This window comes from Dromaius novaehollandiae, chromosome 25, assembly GCF_036370855.1.
Source record: "Dromaius novaehollandiae isolate bDroNov1 chromosome 25, bDroNov1.hap1, whole genome shotgun sequence".
Classification (NCBI taxonomy): Eukaryota; Metazoa; Chordata; class Aves; order Casuariiformes; family Dromaiidae; genus Dromaius; species Dromaius novaehollandiae.
In genome coordinates, this window is record NC_088122.1 from 2,581,023 (window position 1) to 2,599,145 (window position 18,123).

Below are 18,123 nucleotides of genomic sequence, written 5' to 3' on the forward strand. Positions count from 1 at the left end.
ATGATCCTATTTCCTTTGCTTTTGCCGTATTCCCACATCCTTGTGCCGAGCGTGTTGAGAGGTGGAGTTCCACTGGCAGGGACAGGGAAGATGCAATGTTAGATGTTTTGCTTTTTGTGATTCTCTCAGGATTTATGAACCATTACAGAATGACTCATGTGGCCACATATTTTCCATGCCTCAACCAGGATCCTTTCCATGCTCTGTATGCAAAAAATTAGACATAATCAGGTTCAGATAGTGTGCAAATTGCAGCCCTGCTTCCTATGGCCAGGTCTCTGGAGTGGAGCAGAGAGAGGTTACTCATTGCTGTAGCCTTCATTTTTCAGATGCTGTGTGATCTTTAGTGACTGCTTTAGATGCAGAACAGCTTGCTTGAAAATTCTGATGCCAGAGGTTTGTCATGGCTTGTTAACATCTCTTTAAGTCGTGTGATCCCTGCCCTGTGGGGTAACAATTTGGTTTTAAAGCACGTCATTGTTCATTGATCACCTCCTGGGAGAAGGCACTTTTTTATTCCGTGGCTCAGAATCCAAAAGATGTAAGGCTGGAAAACAGGTTAGCAGGGTGCAAACACCACCTGGCCTGCCCAAACATACATCTTTAATGCTTGGAAGATCGACCTTTGGAAGGCAAATAGCCTCTTTGCCGTAGAGCTTGCTCTTCCTGCTCCGTTCCAGGGGCTCTGGGGACTTCTTCAGCTGCAAGTCAGCAGGCGTCAAGAGAGAAATCTTGGTGCAGCGAATACCTGCCCAGGCTGAGCTCGCATTCGCAATGCAGACGGGAGAGGCAGCCAGCCATGGTGGCAGAGGCTCTGCCTCCCAGCCAGCAGCACGGAGCATTTCCACCAGTGTCAGCACAACCTCACATTTTCCATGAACGCAAGGCTGGCCCTGCCTTTCCCAGCCGCTGCGTGCGCGGCTGTCTGAGCCTTCGCAGAACCGCAAGGCACAGGAAGCTTCCACTGACCATTGCTATAAATAGAAATGACGGTGCTTTTAAGCAGGACCCCTCCACGCATCCCAGATTTGCCCTTGCCTTGCGAGAGAGGAATTGCAGGCTCTGGCGCATACAGGATTATTTCATGCCTTGGCCGCTCTTCCTGGCTTCACCGTCACACCAACCCCCCCACACACACTTGGTCACGTCTCTTACTGTCACGCTGAGACGCCAGGGAAGTGCTCTGCCTCTGTCCCCTTCTGCTTGTCCCAAGGTCTCCCGTTCCGCTGGCATCCCACCCACCTCCCAAATCCCGAACCCCTTGTGGTCATCTCCTCACTGTTCGTAAGCCTTGCAGTGGTATAATACTTCATGGGAAACAAGTTTTTTCAGAATTACTATTTTGCCTGCACTTTCATTTCCGAGCACAGAAAGCCCACGTGAAGCCATTATTCAGGAATATTTTAAATTTAATTCACTAGATATTCTGGAACAGCTTCTTTTGGCCTTTTCTCAGGAAGATAATGACAGTGGGGTGGGGGCTGCCCTGTGTTACAGAGACACCTTCATCCCTTCTCAGCACTGAGGCTAGGGTGATTCTGTCACCTTGGATTCATCCTTCAGCACAGGTATAATTTAGAATCGCTAGACTTACTTACTTAAAAGTTTAATTTTGATGAGTGGAAGATAGAGGGTATCTCTGGCTTCATTATGGTAAAGCTACTTAGTTCTGCGCCGAAGGAATGGCTAAAGCATGAAGAAAATCTCAGCTCATATTTACACACACATACTTCCAGATTGTCTCATTAGTTTACAGTCCTCCTCTTTCTCTGTGTGTCATTGTGAGATGAGAACACGCAAAAAAAAGTCCTGAGATATGAAATAGTGAATTCAGGTACTCCCTTCAGCATTTCTTAATTGAATTTAGAAAACCATTAGTTCTTGTTCCATCCAGCAAACTTGAAAGATATTTTTAAGCTGTCCTTCTTTATCATTGCCAAATCTGTCCACTTGCTGAGATCTCCAACTGCTCGTGGGTGATGTCAGATCTGGCTGTCCCTTCACAGGGCCTATTGCCTCCCTTGGAGCCCGGGGGACGTTCTCTTTGAGAGCAGTCCAAGATCTCCAAGAGGAGACTTTTGTGCAAAGCATACTGCGTCCTCTGAGACACCACTACCATCATTTTTATCAAATTATTCCATGCAATTTATGCATCAGAGGATTGTTATTAGGAGAACAACGGTTTGTTTCCCCGTGAGCAAATAATACGCTGAACAGAAAGTAGAGTTGCCTTTTGTTATGGCAACGGAAGTGTTGGGAATGATGTAAAGGAAACTCCTATCAGATCTGGGTCACATCACTACAGCTTAATTTGCAAAAACTACACATTCGTTTGTTGTGCAGAGCTCACAGGGAACAGTTAAACATGTTATTACCCAGGAATTTGGGGAGGTTGAGGGAAATGCGGGTGGAGGGTTATTTTCATGGTTGCAGTTGTATTGTTTTAACCTGTAGCAGATGTGCTTATAGATTTCGGAACTGGAATCAGTCACTTTCTTGAACGTCTGCTGTATTTAGCGTGTGAGTACTTGGGGGCCAGGCCTGGACTGTATTTTCACACCACACCTCTCATAGCAAAGGTGCTGCTAGAAATAACCAATCTGCAGCAAGATGTGCTTTACTGGCACTACAAAATGTTTTCTTTTGAAACCTATCATCTCCACATGGAGCAACTATGCCACCTCATGGGCTTTCATGCTCGTTTGATTATGGGCCTTTGCTCCAAGCGAGGTCTTGGCTGCACACATTAGTACAGAGCCACAGGCACTAAACTTCTTGCATGGGATCTCTTATTGTGCACTGCTTGCAGGAAAGTTACTTCCCTTTTAAGTTAGCTTGTACGCTGGCTTACTTCGGCTTACTATTCACTAACTTCTCTGTGTGGATAAGCTCAAAGATTTGCTGCTTGCTGGCCCGCTGGAAGCGAGTTGGCACATGTCTAAACGATTAAGCCTTGCAGCCTGTCCTGCACCTGCTTTTTAAAGGGAGGCTCATCCAGCTCTTCGGTCACATTTTTGTATTGTTTAAAATTCAGTTTCAGGTGCAAGAAAGACAATCAGTTCTGGGGATTGTCAGAAATTCTAAATTGATTTAAAACAAAGGACTCAGTGAGAGCGGCAGACTTTTAAAATCAATATTTTATTTTACTTGAATGTGCAAATAAATATAAAAAAAACTACATTCAAAGAGCTGGCAAAGCAATTACAAGCCCAAAAGCAAAGATCCTTCAAAAAATGGAAGAACAAACTCTTTAATCAATGTCGTGCTAGCAGATACACAGCGGTCAAGGTTAAACCCTCAGACATTAGCAAGCCACTCTCAAACCTGCACTGCCCGCTTACTTCATTCACATCATTTGCTACTATCAGTTTTGAGACAGTAGCGCTGTAAAGGGCAAAAGTCTTACTCAATCTGTTCAGATTATAAATTAAGTTTTACAAAATAAGGATGCTTAAAAATACCTGAAGTACACTTAAAAATGGGGAGATGGAACAGGATGGTGCACAGGTGCATTACCCTCCTACACCTTGGGAAACTTGGAATCAAATGCATTTTAAGCCACAAGCTGCAACCTATTGACTAATAAACATCTGTCTGTATCATAAAACCATAAAATTTGGCACAGTTGTCATCTCCACTGGAAGGCAGCAGAGAGGTGAACAGGACTGAGGTGTATTTTGTTGAGCTGTCTGGAAGCAAAAGGGGATACTGTGCTTTGCACTGGGCTTGTCCCCCCACTCCACCCAGCTCACACACAGCTACGTGGTCGGTGTCTTATACCACTTACTGCAACAAGAGCAAGGGGAAGAACCTTCAGATCGTTTCAGTAACGAAAATTTAACAGAGACCCCAGACAATGAGAACATGAATTCTTGATGAGAAGTCCTCTGCTGGCAGTGGTTGTGCAAGTGGCCACGAATGCCAGGAGACTGGCCTCCCTCCCTCCTACAGATTATGTTGCAAAAAAGACAAAGAGTTGGTACAGTTTTATATTAAATGTACCCCAAAGGCCAATTTTTCTACTGTCAAGTGAGACAATTGCAAAACTCAATGCTGTACAGTGGAAATAACCCAGGACAAATCCTACAGGCTGCTACTTAGGTCTGGCAGAAATTATAATTTAAAAATCAAAGCCACAAAAATATTGGGGGGTTTTATTCCCCCAAAAGCCAGGAAAACTTGGAAGCAGAGCTGAAAGAAGGCTGGACCTGCCTCAAGACATTATGTTTGTTATACACTCCATGGATAGTTTGCTTGCCCTGAGCCCCTGAAAAACAAGAGCAAAGTCACAGTGGGGTTTCAGAACAGACACAACTGAGTTTTCTTGACTTTTCAATAGATTTAAGTCACACAATTGACGTAGGGTTCTGCACAGTTCAGGGTACTTCTTTGTTTTTGTTTCATTTTAAAAAAAGCTCAGATAGAAGTACAGATGGTTCAGTGGAAAAGCTTCTCTACGATGGTTGTGGCTGGGTCTAATCCTCCCCATTACAGATTTCCGTGCGTCACTGCAAAATACAGCATCTGTGCTGACCTAGCAGAAACAGCAGCATATCTGGGACAAACCTCAGATCCAGGGCAAACACTGTGCTTCAAGAGCTCCATCTACTGATGTTATTTAAGTGGTACAACCCAGCAAAGCCACGGAGTCCAGGCATGCACGAGGAAAGTGAAGCGCCTGAGAATGCAGTCTCCAGAGGCCGCCAATCAGCATGCAAAATACAAACAAAAAGACCAGACCTCGCAATGGATATTCCTCCCCACGCACACGCTCCAAGCAGCTCCAGATCTGAGAAGGCAGAGTCTGCAGCAGGTTGCAAGTTCACAAGACAACAACGTGGGATCCGGTGCAGTATCTGCAGACAGGCAGGTGATGGGTCTAGACTGCCTTGTGCCACAAGCGGCTCTCTTGCCTAGCACTGCAGCTCAGAGTTTCTTCCCCTTAGTTCATGCTCCAAAATACTTAGTCAATGAGTGAGTTAGAGGGTTTAGTGCGCCCCTCAACCTTGTCTAAGTTTTGGCATTTTCTCACCAGAGCACCAGTAATGAATACTGCATTCATTGCCTTATTAGTACACAGAGATATGAAGCAGCCCCTAGTGAGGCTGGCAGTCTGTGCCAGGTGCTCTCAGCCCACTGGCACTAGGAGGTTACACTGAAGAGTTCTGCAGGCTCCAGAATGGCATAAAACCCAAGAAGATAGGGAACATCAAACCCTTCAAAGTGGAAGCAGCTGCCAGCATCTGCTCAAGCACCAGCCCAACTCCACCTCTCCAACGAAGCCACTAGTGGTAGTTCACCCAGGGCCTGACCCCCTCACTCAGCCTTCCTGTGCTGGCTGGTCAGCAGTGGCCTAAAGCTAGGAAACTACTAAAAAGTGTGGCAATGCCAAGAGCCCTCTTCCCATAAAGCTTGTAGGTCTCTTCGTGATGACTGGAGGATTACACTGCAAGGAGACAAATCTATGCCATATGGAAAATACATCATACTCCAAAGTAAAATGCTGTTTGGATAAATATCAGTAATACATACATTGCATTCCCACCACTATTCTCAGAGTAAAAGTGTTTCACCAGCAACGCTCCTACTTGTCTTGGTCCCAGGGACAAGTCTCTGCTCATGGTGAAGCTGGACGGCGACTGTACTGAACTCTGTATCTGTTCACTGGGACCCCATGGACATTCACCGTCTCACAAGTTGTTTTACAGGGCACCATCTCCTCATCTTCATCTCCCATTAGCCAGTCTTGAACTAGATCAACTGCCTCCATGGTCACGTTCTCTTCTAGCCACCTATTGTGCCATTCTTCAAACTGCTGGTGGTGCTTTAGCAGCACCATTGGCTGTACCTGAAAACAGGACAGTAATGATCACCAAGAGGTTTCTGGGGGAGAAGCCAAAATCTTCACCCCTTTGTGTATCTGAGATGTGCATGCTTTAAAACAACACAAGCAGTAAAACAGGAAGCCACATACCTGCCTTTAAAGATCTCTGTTTCTGAATGGTTGCCACTCCCCCATAAAGTTTGCATGATAAAGTGAAGGCGGCTAAACTAAACTAAAGCACAGAGCATTTACCGGCTCTCCTCCCTGTTTCATCCAACAAGGAGTAGCAACTTCTGGGTGTAGTTTGCAGTTCAGCCCCAAGACTTATTATCAGTACCTGTCTTTTGGCTCAAATCCTCAACCTCCACTACTGCCTGAGCTGCAGAGAGAGTAACAGGAGATGCACCTGCTTGGCTCGGCAGAGCGCTCCCCGCCTGTACATGTAATCCTCCGAGTTCATGATGAACATCATTTTGTGAGTGTTGAGCTTGAACCGGCAGTCCACATTGCAGGCGCTTTCCACACCAATCAGCCTCTTCCAGGAGCTCTTCACTTCGCTCCGCAGAGCTCTCACTTGCTTACATTGCCACTTGCGGAACTTTTTTAGGTTTCTAGAACAAAACAAGGATTGTGAAGCATTTGTCACACTTGGTTATCCAGTCTCTTAAGCTAGCAGAGCTGATAGCACAAGTATGAAATTTGTATTGCTACATTTAGTTTTCAGACCGTTTCTCCAAAATCTTCCTCCATATGCTCTTCACCAACAAATGTTTAGTGAAACGGGAACAGATTAGATCTCAAATTCCTCCCAGAAAGAACTGCTTAGACAGTCCCACTCCATTCTAAACACAGCTTCATGAACAAACCTTAATGCTGTGGTCACAGAATTTTTCTTCAGCCACTTGGTACAGTGCACTGGATTCCAGCAGCCCCTCTAGACCTCAAAGATGAGTGAGGTTCCCTGGAGCTGTTTTTACAGCACATCACCTAAAATCATTGCCACATATGCAGGAAGGTAATAGTACTGCTGCTGCAGATATGACTCAGGAAAGGGAGAGAGCTCACCTTTGCAGAAAGACCGGTTTCAATAAGAAGCCATCGTTCTGGTTGCTTGGAGCTCCTTCTACCCCAACATACTGCTCCATGTAGTTAGCCAGGTGCTACGTAAGAGAGACCGATTTCAAGTCAAATTTCTCTGTAGTCAGAACAAATGCTGCTGCAAAGAACTAGTTTATTTCCAAGCTGCTTTTTATGAAGCTGCTGGTATCTCACTCAATCACAAACTGATTTACTTTAAAACTGTTTTGTAAGTATACCCATCTGTATAAATGGCTAGAGCCCAACACGTGTAGTCTTCCTACCTCCCAGACAAACTCGTTCTCCTGGCAAAGTCTCACATTTTGGAACAAGAAAGTGGAAAAGCATTCCTAGACATCTGCTTTGTCTGCGGCACAACAGACTCCACAGTTACTGGTATTACCTGGACCTCCACAGGATCTTCTGTCTGGGTTTCTTCTGTATCCAGTAGCTCAATGGTCATGATCACCTGTCCTTTCCGCTGAAGAAACATTACCTGTAATAAAGTGACAGGCACAAGATATTGGCCACACAGGGGTCCACATCAAAATGCCTAATATTCACAAAGAGTCACCGGGACAACTGAGATGAGCCAGGAGAGGAGTAAGCAATTAGGCTTTCCATTGAGCCAGTATGCCACTACACTGTCTATGCTGTTTTGGGGACCTTGTCTCCATATTTCTCCCTCTCAACATTGTGGTCTTGGAGCTTCCAAACCCACTTCTCCCAGGTAAAGTGCCACAGCCACTTCATAAAGTTCCCTGGCAGCAAATTCTTACCTTGAAACAGTTCTCATCTGCCATGCAACGTTCGGCCTTCCACTGATAGCTGGTCTCCTTAGCTGCCCGGACACATCTAGAGGATAAGTTACCTCCAGCAGCACCTCGCTTCCTTTCGTTCAAGTAGAGCTCAACAACCTTCAAGCAGATGTCATCGCTCACTAGATGGTGAAGCTTCCATTAAAAAAGGGGGAATTCAGTCAGCAAGTCTGGGCCAGGAGTTAACTCTAGTATGTTATGAAGGGAGTGCAAAACCCAGCACATCACCACACCTCAGACAATGTACCGAAGTCTTAACTCTGCCTTCACAGACTCCATACTCTTCGTTCCCTTTTCATTACTTTACAGTAAAAGGTACAGAGAAGAGTAAAGGGCAGATATGCCTTAACTGTGGCAGAACTGTAATTAGAAGACAGATACTGAGTAGAAAGGACTGAGCCCTTTTTTTGCCTCAGATCTATTTTGGGAATGGCAGAACTCTGAAAAGACTGGAACTCTGAAAATGTTGGAACAGGCCAGGAACATTCAGTCCCCTAAAGTGGCTCTGTACTGCAGCTGAAGCTGAACTGAACTGCTGCTTGGCACTTTCCACTACAAATATAACTTCTCTATGAATTTGCTCTGAGCTTTGTGAGTTCTTACATTACACGATACTGAGAAAGTTATCTGTCTACAGAAGGAAGATGTGCTGTCCCCCAAACATACAGCACAGCTATCAAACCAGTTACCTGGCGGACAATATTCTGCACCAGTTTGTCCATAGTAAAGCCAATATAGGCATGGATAGTGAACATCTCCCTCAGAGTGTCCTCATACTGTGTTGGATCTATATTCCCATCCAGCAGACTCCTCACCATATCCAGGAATGCAGGGTAGTACTCCTCCAGTTCCACTTCACCTAGGTAGGAGAAAAGAGCAGTCACTCACTACATGCAACAGACAGTGAAGTCAGGAGATACAAAGGACAACACTGTTCAAGAAACATGACATTCAACACCAAGAGCAGGTTTACATGTAGAGAGAGAGATTTCCCTAGGGAGTGCTGACAGGTTTTAAGAACTTTTCTCATGCCCTTCCATGACTCTCTTGTGTCTAAATGACTAATTGGTCATGGAGTCATTTACATTTTCAATCAAAATAACAGATTAATACATCAAGACACTTCAGAACATCTGACAACAGTGTGCTTGCAGGAGGTCTGTATGAACGATGCATAAGATCCCTCAAGGGATAAATCACAAGATAGCTATCTGTTAAACTAGCTGTATCCACGATTCTCAAATATTGTGGGTGGTTGTGCCTCAGCATTCCTTACAGACTTGCCTGCTGTTCTGAGTTACTCAGACACATACAACCTCGCATAAGCAACCAGAACATTACGAATGGACTGTGTCTCGGACTATTCTTACTTGGTTGCTTCAGTCTGAGTTCCATGGCTGGATCATTGGTCTTCTCTTTTCTTCCCTCACAGAGGAGTTTCTCTCTCTCTTTTTCAGTCCGATACTCTAGAAGCTGCTTCTGAGCTTGACGATAAATCTTTAGGAGCCTGGAGCACAGAGTCTGATGAAGGCGGAGGAAGAAATACCAATTATTATTGACAAAGAACAGACTGTAAACATCATCCAGAGTGTTGTGAGGCTCAGCAGCTGTAACATCACAGAAGGTTGCTTTGGCCTCCAGAGGACTGCTTGGAGGCCCAGGCACGTGTTTCTTCCGTAGCTCAGGAGTATCCAGGTTCTGCCCCTGATGGTTTTCTCTGTCCTCATCTGTTGATTCTTCAGAAATACTGTGCTCGGGGGGCTGAGAGAAAAACAGCTCAGGTATGAAGTGATGCACTATCTGCCGAATGGTTGCCTGATCCTCCTTTTGAATAGTAGGCTGTCGTTTCACATAGTAGCTGATAAGAGAAGCTGCATCTTCCAAAATCTGCTTATCTTCATATATAAAGATAAGATGAGGCTCATTTGTGGATGAACTTCTCCCCTCTGAATGCTGCTCCTGATGCTGTAATCAAGAGACAAATAGATAAAGATCCTTCCAATCCATGCTCAAGAGCCATTCCTGCCAGAAGAAATAAGCCAATATTAATGGCTATGCTTGGGACACTGTCATTTTTGACTAAGAACTCTTCAGAACACTACCACTTCAACGAGGTCCCAGGTTTGATGTGAAACTCTAGATAATACTGCAAAAAAGTACAAATAGGACGGATTATTTGCTAGCACACGCACCTCATCATAGACACTCTCAATTTCATTCAGCAAGCTCTTGGAGCGCAAAGCTTTGGTGTCATTTTGTTTGAAGTTGACGGCCTGGTGGTCAAGAGATTTCAAGTAGGCTTTCTCATACTGCTCCCGCCAAATTTTGTTGAAACCCTGCTGGGCCTCCCGCCATTCTTCCTCTTTTGCTTTCAATCTGCAAAAATGTACAATCTATTTGAGTTTGAAAAGTCAACGACAGAAATACACACAAAGCATTTCTAATGTAGCCAACTGAAATGAACCAAAAACCCTTCAGTATTCCTGGAAGCAATAAAAAACACTACCACAGGAGATGAGTTGTTCTTTAAAATAACGGCAATAGAAAACAGTTATTTAAAAATGCTCAGGAGGAAGTCTAGAAATACACAGTGGTTTCCAACACCCTAACTTTCTTCCTGGAGCACCTTTCTCAGAATCTTTCAGCTTTTCATGGACACTTGTTTGTAACTGAAGTACTCAAAAACACCTACAGAAATGCAGAGAAGTAGGCTGGACTTAAAAGAAGTTAAAACTCAAAAATAGATCACTTCTGAACCTGATTAAGAATAGGGTTTTCCTTTATGCGCAGTCTGAGAAGTTTTGATAGAGAAGGGTGCATTTTCAATAAGCTACTGAAATATTTTTAGATATATCTAAGAATCTGCTAATGCATTTGTGACTTCAAAAATAAATGAAAACCTATTTCTGTCCTGCATTATAATCTAAGGAAACAAAAGTAAATCACTTACTTTTGGGGAAAAAAAACAAACAAACAAGCTTTATAATCTTGTATCAGTTTTGTAAAGATAATAGGCAAGCACAGGAGAATGGGAATTACCTCTTAAGAACAACAGGAACTGCAGTAACTGGGTTTTTTTTAAGACTTTCAATGATCTCTGGTGCTTTATCACCATAGATGCGATAGATGGCCCTACGCTGGATCACTTCCGATGTTCCTCCCAAACAATCATCCAGTCGGAATTTTTCCTGATCCTCTTGAGTCAGTCGAGACAGCTTTTTCTGCACGCTCTCCAGCACACGTATTGTGGCTAGATTGGTCTCCAAGACAACATCCAACTGTTAAGAGTTCACAAAAGACAGTGTAAGAACAGGCATAGCAGGAAAATGGAGACCAGTCATACTCAGGTCTGTGGCATGCATTCCAGACCCACTGGGTGGAGCTAAGAAGCACCAGCAAGGTTTCCTGCTGCAAAACACACCTCTACCAGTTCTCCCAAAGGTAACATGCTCTTCCCAAAGGTAACATGCTCTTTAGAACTAGACTTATGCCTGAAAGGAACATACTAGACTCCAAGCAAGTGGAAAAGACCAAACACTAACTCAAACCAATGAGTACTAATAAAACTTTCAGTATTTGGCCACAAATTAATTCAGTCAAAAATCTTATAACTAGAAGTTTTGCTTTTTGAGGAGCAGACTGTATGGACAGGTAGCAAAGCAAAACAGCAGAGGTACCTCAAACCGTTCATCTTCACAGCGGTGCAACTGCTCCTCATAAGGAGTCTTCTTGGAGCTGACAAAAGTTGAGTCTTCAGACCAGGATGGAAATGAAACCCAGGTATCATTTAACACCTGCAACAGCGCAAAGACATGACATTGTACAGAGTCTCATGATCTCAGAAGTGTTCTCAAGGGGCCTGATACTTCTGTTTCATTCTTGTAGTGTTCTTCCCTGTGTTTCTATTGGAAGTTTCAGACCCAGTACACAAGTCACAGTCAGGACAATTAGAGGTCCGTGTAGAACTGTGCCAGGGCCCTGCTCAGAAAGCCTGAAAGCACCTTTACTATCATCTCACAAAGCACAGAGATCACTCTGCAATAATTAGCAACGGCAAGTAATGGAGATGGAGCTGTCTACAAGCGGGAGGGTTGGGAGCACCTTTTCTGCAAATGACCATTCTCAGTAAGAACAGTGCCTAACTCTGGCTCACGATTTTCTTTCAGGACAACAGTCTCATTTCATGCTATTTAATCTTCTGTCTATAGGAGAAAATCTGGGTTTGTACACAGACTCAGAGAGGTTAAAGTGAGAGGTGTGATTTGAGATAGGTTTAGATAAAACTGGTAAACTGCATGAGGATACTCTTATTTCAATAAATTGGATGAATAGTAGATGCAAGATTAAAGCTGGCTAATCAGCATTAAAGTAAGCAATTCACATACAGAAGTTGTAGCAAGCTAAATAGCCCACTTCAAGTTAAGTAAGTAGAATGTGTGTTTCAATAAATACTAGATTATCATGAGAAAACAGCAGATGTGAAGGTACTGACCAGTCTACTTTGGGAAAAGTTACATTACAGGCTAACAGAGATTCAATAGCTTGATTCCAAAGTACCTCCTTGCAAATGGCTGTTCTTCCGCTACACTTTGGCTGCTGGTAAGTTTTTGGAAGAGCCCGATAACTTGATCCTATGCGTTTGCAGGAAGCGTAATCAATTTCCCGACTCATTCCATCCCCAGATCGGTCACTCAGTGGAGAGGCAAATGAAAGTTCTTTCACACCAAGGAAGGACTTGAACTGTGCAAAGAGTTCTGGGAATTTCCTTCAAAGATAAATACACGAGTAAGTATATGAGTAAGTATATTCGGTATTATTTCATTCTGACAGCTTTAGGGTGGCTAATATCCTTTTCTGCATGTCATAAAAGTGAGGGTGAAATCTAAACAAAGTTAGCGTTACAGCGAGAAATCCTTCACCAACATTTTACTTGTGTTATCATTCCCTCTGAAGTGCTTTATGTTCTTTTGACTTAATGCAGAAAAAGAATTCCCCTTCAGAACTTCAACAGTACTCCCCTTAACTGACTGAGCAGTCACTGTTCCTCGGCATGTGGCACTCCCTCTTCTGCTGGAAGCCAAATACAACACGAGAGGTTCACATCAGAGAGCTGGAACTATGTATGTTTCACAGCTCTGTTCTGAGATTTTATGTTATATTTTGAGAAATTAGAAAAGGGAACATGAACAGAGACCACCCTCCAGAACATATGAGATTCTCTGCCTCCAGTGGTTTAGTGTAACATCAGGCGGCCTGCTGCTTGTACAGCTCTCAGCTGGGTGCGTAGACAGAGGAAACTATCCTCCCAAACTGCTCTTTTAAGAGCTGTGTAGACAGGTTAAAAGATTCAGATTTTATTACTTCTCTTTTTGGATTAGCTTTCAATTTCTGGCATACTACCCAGAAGGTGTTACCTGAAGTTAAATCTGAAACTTTGGTAACAAAGTTCGTAATGCCTACTATAAAGTATCAGAGCAAAGCCTAAAAAGTGCAACATAGTAGAGAAGATAATTAGTAACTTACCCTAAAAATGGTGTAACTAGCTGGAGCAGCTCAGAGCCAGAGACCAACTCCTGGTTGAAGAGAGCAATGCAACGAAGAAAGTTTTCATAGACTTCCTGACTCTTTAGCACCCTGCGCACCTAAGGCACAGATTGGAGAAAAATATCAGACCATCTGGACTGGTGTTTAGTGTTGATATTCTAGATTGTCTGAACCATGGGTACAGTCGCAGTAACTCTATCTTCATTGCAACATAAAAGAGAATATGCACAAAATGCCCAGTTTCAAATAATACTTTAGTAACTACAGATTGTTCTATGAGGGAATATCACTGAAAAGCAGAGAAAAACATGTCCGAGAAAAGCATTCAGAAAAATGTTAATTATGAGTTTCCATTAGTCTTCCAAAACGATTTGTTTTCTTTTTCTTAGTCTGTCTCCCCCTCTCGAAAAGTCAGACAATTGCTAAGTGCTGACACACAGATTACATAAAAAAAGCAAACAACTAATAACCCTATATATGGTTGAAAACGAGTTCACAGAATGTGAGAACAAGCCAGATACTGACCTTGTCAAAAAAGGAAAACTCTTGCAGTGTTCCATATTTTCCCACTGTTGCTACTGAGAGATCTTTGGTACCTCGCAGCTTCATTTTCTTCTGTTAAAAGAACATGCAGTTATACTTAAAAGGTTGTGACTCAAATGCTGTAAAATTCCACTTTGCTGACCTATAACAACTCTCTGCATCAAAGGCTTAAACTCACTATTCCCCAAATAGCGATCTAACATTGCCATGTCAAATCCTCCACAGCAATCTCTATCAAATGACTTTTGCCTAAGAAGAAGAAAACAAAGAAAGGACCATTTGAGGAAGAATTTTAGAGAAATATTTCTTTGCAGAAGCAATCAATTGGCACTTTCCAGGGTCCTGTTCTTCCTCATGCTTAATACTGAAGGTCCTGATATTTAATATTCAACATGTTAGCGTAACATGTTTAAGCATACTTTAAAAATTTCCTTTCACTGCATTAAATAATTCTCTTTAAAATAACTTTGAAATTTTGTTTCTTTTACCTAACACCTACATAATTCAAAGACTCGACTCATTACAACTTTAAGCAATTATCTAAACACGACAAGTAATATCACAGTATTCTAAGTTTTTTGCCTGTGAAAGGATACCTTTGCTGGGCCAGAAACAGGACGCAACAGCAGTGGTCTGGATCGCTTTTTGCTGTGTTCCAGATTCTTTTCATGCTCAGTTTTCTGGACACTGTTCACTTCACATGGTCCATTTCCTGTGAACTGAAGTAAATAAATAATGATTTCAATGTGCTCTCCTTAGTCTGTGCAAATAAAAAATCCTGTTTATCTGAACAGAACAGAGAGAATGTAGTTAAGTCTCCTGTTTTGTAAAATTCCAAACTATGAAAAAGAGCAAAGTTCACCTACTGGCTGTAGGCTTTTCCATAATATTTTGCATTCCTAAAGCTTCTTTATGTGTTCTGCATACAAGCAGAGAGTCCTCAATATTCTGCCTTACACTAAGCATACACGTACCAAAGACCTTTTAGCCTCCGGGAGGAACTGTCCAAACTCAGACAGCAGATCCTCCTGCCCCCGGAACAGGTTTGCTACTTCAGTAAACACTTCTTCCTCTGACATGCCTCGAAAGGGTCGGCCTTTAGTGTTCAGCTGTTCTTTCTGAAAGATACATACAGATGTTAAATAGTTATAAAAAATACCTCGCTAAGCAAGAAAATTTCTTAACTGCACAGCAGCCAACAGCCAAAACCAAAGACCCTAAGCAAAACGAATAAACTTTATATAACATCAGCTAGCCCAAGGTCCTTATAGTGCATCCTATCACACAGAATATCATTAAATCAACTGAAGGTTAGTAAAGACAGATCTAGATACAACCCCTTTACACCTCAGAGTCCAGAAAGTTCAGCAGTTTTCACACTTTTGTCATTTCATGTGAATATCTATGAGGCAATTGTTGGACAAAGGCTAGTGCTTGGGAACGGTGCAAGCTTGTTCAACAGACAGATGTTTCATTTGACAACACTGTTCAAGCAACTACCATGCAAACCCACAGTCTCTTATATGGAAGACTTTTTACCTGGTAAGTATGAAGAATTTCTAAAAAGGATCTGTAAATTTCTGGATGGTCAAGAAAACGTGTTTTGATCTTATTCACATAACTTATAGCATTATTGAACTCTACAGAATCAGATTCCAAAGGAATTTGGGATTTATCTTCTTTGTATGGAAGCTGTTGCCTAAACTCCTCGGGACAGTCACTATGGTTGTGCGAATTCTCCTGAGAGTAATGCAACAACAGCCCGCTGCCAGGGAGAGCGCTGGGAACAGGCTCTGAGGGCACCTAGTGGCATAAGACATGCAAGACAGTGACTTGTAGAGAAACACAGGTGCAAGTTCAACAATTTAGCATCAGTATTTTCAAGCTGTTAGCTAAAAAAAGATTAAGACATAAAGGAAAAAGAAAAAATTCAATTTAGCCAATAAATTTCTTCATTTATGTCATTAACATTATCAGTAAAAAAATCCCATAAGCCATATCTGGCTTACGAACTATCTGACTCATTACTGCTTCTAACTGTCACTACATTATCCACTACACTTGAGAGGGTAGGGAAGCCACGAATGTACCAAATAATCTGTGCTGCAGCTTCTACTGCCACTGTTTTATTTCAGAAGAACTATCGGTTCTAAGAAATGTATTACAACATAGGGCCCCTTAAAGGTGCTAAATTTCTGAGCAACAGAGAGATCTAAGAGAACTGAGATCTAGAAGAGATTTATTGCTACTAATTAGAGTTAAACCATATGTTTATAAGTAGAATTCAGGTGCTAGCTCTATTTCAGTCTCCACAAACACACAGGAAAAAGGGAAGCAAAGATCAGTCTGTATCTATTTATATTACAACAGATGTCTTTCATTGCAGGATGTGAACAATTGGATGGCAATACCTAACTTTTTTTTCTTTTTTTGCCTATTGCATAAACACATTTCTCAGTTTCTCACTGAAAGACTGGAAATAGGATTCTTACAGGATTTTTTTTTCCAAGTTTGACATTATACACCACGCACTGAGAATATATGTAAACATGTCAAGCCACTCACAGTTTCAGTTTTCAAATTTAACTGAAGCATTTGGAGTTGCAGTGGCAATTCATTCAGGAATTTCATTCCTAGTTTAGCAGGCTAAACTGGTAACTAGTTTAAGAATATATATTTGGATTTATACTAAACCCATTCTTACAGACTTTGAAAACCACATAAAAAACTTAAGACTTACATGTATTGCATGTTGCTATGTAGCCTAAACTGTGCAAGAGACCTATATGGGGATACATACACCACAGTTCATTTAGAGTAACGCAAGTGCTTTAACCTACCTGACTGGTCAGTGGTGACTGTATACTTAACTTCCCATTCTTTGGAATTTCTATTCTGTAGCCCAAAGGGAGGAAAGCATTGAATCCTACAATAAGGTCGGGATGCTCATGGAACAGCTGTGAAACCCGCCGGATTACTCCAGGGGTGTCAATGCTAGAAATGAGAGGAGTCTGTTACTTGCATCCAAACCAAAAATACAAGGTAAACGCAGAAAATTACAGAGCTATGTCAAACATCTGGTTCCTTAGAGATGCAATTTTTAACATGAAAGTTTGGGATCCTCAGACCTAGAGATCAGCCCAAACAGAGGGAATGACTGCCACGCTCTGCAGCCTGCCGCTGGAAACAAAACGTTCTCCACAGAGCTGAGACAGGAGCGTGCGGGTTACCCAAGACAGGCGAGACAGCCATCACGTCCAGGGCTGGCTGGTCACAGAGGGGCTCTGCACTCAAGCTTCTTGTCCAGAGCTGCGTTTCAGGGTGGGCAGTGACAACAGATTGGCCTTTCCCTGTGGATTTTGGCTCTGGGAAATGGTGGAGCAGATGATGCTGGGAAGGACGGAGAACCTCCGTCTCCTGAGTGACCGCACTACAGGGGGACGGGGCCGGCAGGGTGGCCTGTGGGGTTGGGGAGGTGGGAGGCCAGCATGAAGGCTGGGGCCCTGCAAAGCCGAGGGACACCCACACAGGTCGGGGGGCCCTGCGGGGCAGCCCCAGGCGGGGGCCCAGCCTTTACCTCTGGCTCTTGAACTCCTTCATGATCTCCAGGAAGCCGTTGTAGGTGGCAGGGTCGCTGCCAAAGCGGATCTTCACCTGGTCCAGGTAGGAGAGCGCATCCTCCACCTGCGGGGGAGACACGGGTGAGCCCCGGCGGATGGGACGGGCGGGGGTGGGGACCGGGACCCAGGGCGTCCCGCGGCACCGGGGAGGGGGGCGCAGGCCCCGAGGCGCCCCACGGCACCGGGAAAAGGGAGGCAAGGGCGCCCCACGGTCCCGGGGGAGGGGGAGGCCCCGGGACGCCCCGCGGTCCCGGAGGGGGGCAGGCCCCGGGGGCGGGTTCGGCCCTGCGGGCGGGGCGGGGCAGGTCACGGCGGGGCGGGCAGGGCCGTCCCGGAGGGTCGAGGGCGGCGGCGAAGGGGGGGGGGGGTGCACACCGCGGCGGTCCCGGGGCGCCGCACTCACGTGAACCGGCAGCTTCTCCTGCGCCGCGGCCCGGCCGCCGCCGCCGCCCCAGCGCGGGGCGCTGCCCCCCCGGCCGCCGCCGCCGCCCCCCGCCGCCATGTTGGGAGTCGGGCAGCGGGCAGGCGCGCCCCCCCCGTCAGCGCGTGCGGAGCGCCTTGCGTCAGCGCGCACGGCGCCGCCGGGCCCGCCCGCCCGCTCGCGCGGCCCGGAGCGGCGCGGTGCCGCGCGGAACGCCGCCGCGCGGCACGGAACCTTCGCGGCCGCCGTCGGCGCGGCCCGGGGGCGGCGGCGCGC

At 44.6% G+C, this 18,123-nt stretch overlaps 1 protein-coding gene across 1 annotated transcript; it reads right to left on the reverse strand.

The window, feature by feature from the left end:
- Positions 1-3,119: 3,119 nt before the first annotated feature.
- On the reverse strand, positions 3,120-18,084 carry SIN3B (SIN3 transcription regulator family member B). Its single transcript, XM_064497377.1, has 19 exons — positions 17,830-18,084; positions 17,384-17,490; positions 16,647-16,800; positions 15,346-15,609; positions 14,781-14,924; positions 14,403-14,525; positions 13,789-13,878; positions 13,243-13,361; positions 12,277-12,484; positions 11,397-11,513; positions 10,759-10,997; positions 9,912-10,095; positions 9,090-9,684; positions 8,409-8,578; positions 7,681-7,854; positions 7,305-7,397; positions 6,890-6,984; positions 6,231-6,435; positions 3,120-5,848 (listed from the first exon to the last, which is right to left on the reverse strand). Exons 1-19 carry the CDS (start codon positions 17,926-17,928, stop codon positions 5,618-5,620), a joined length of 3,411 nt encoding a protein of 1,136 aa, XP_064353447.1. The 5' UTR covers positions 17,929-18,084; the 3' UTR covers positions 3,120-5,617.
- Between the last annotated feature and the right edge of the window lie 39 nt (positions 18,085-18,123).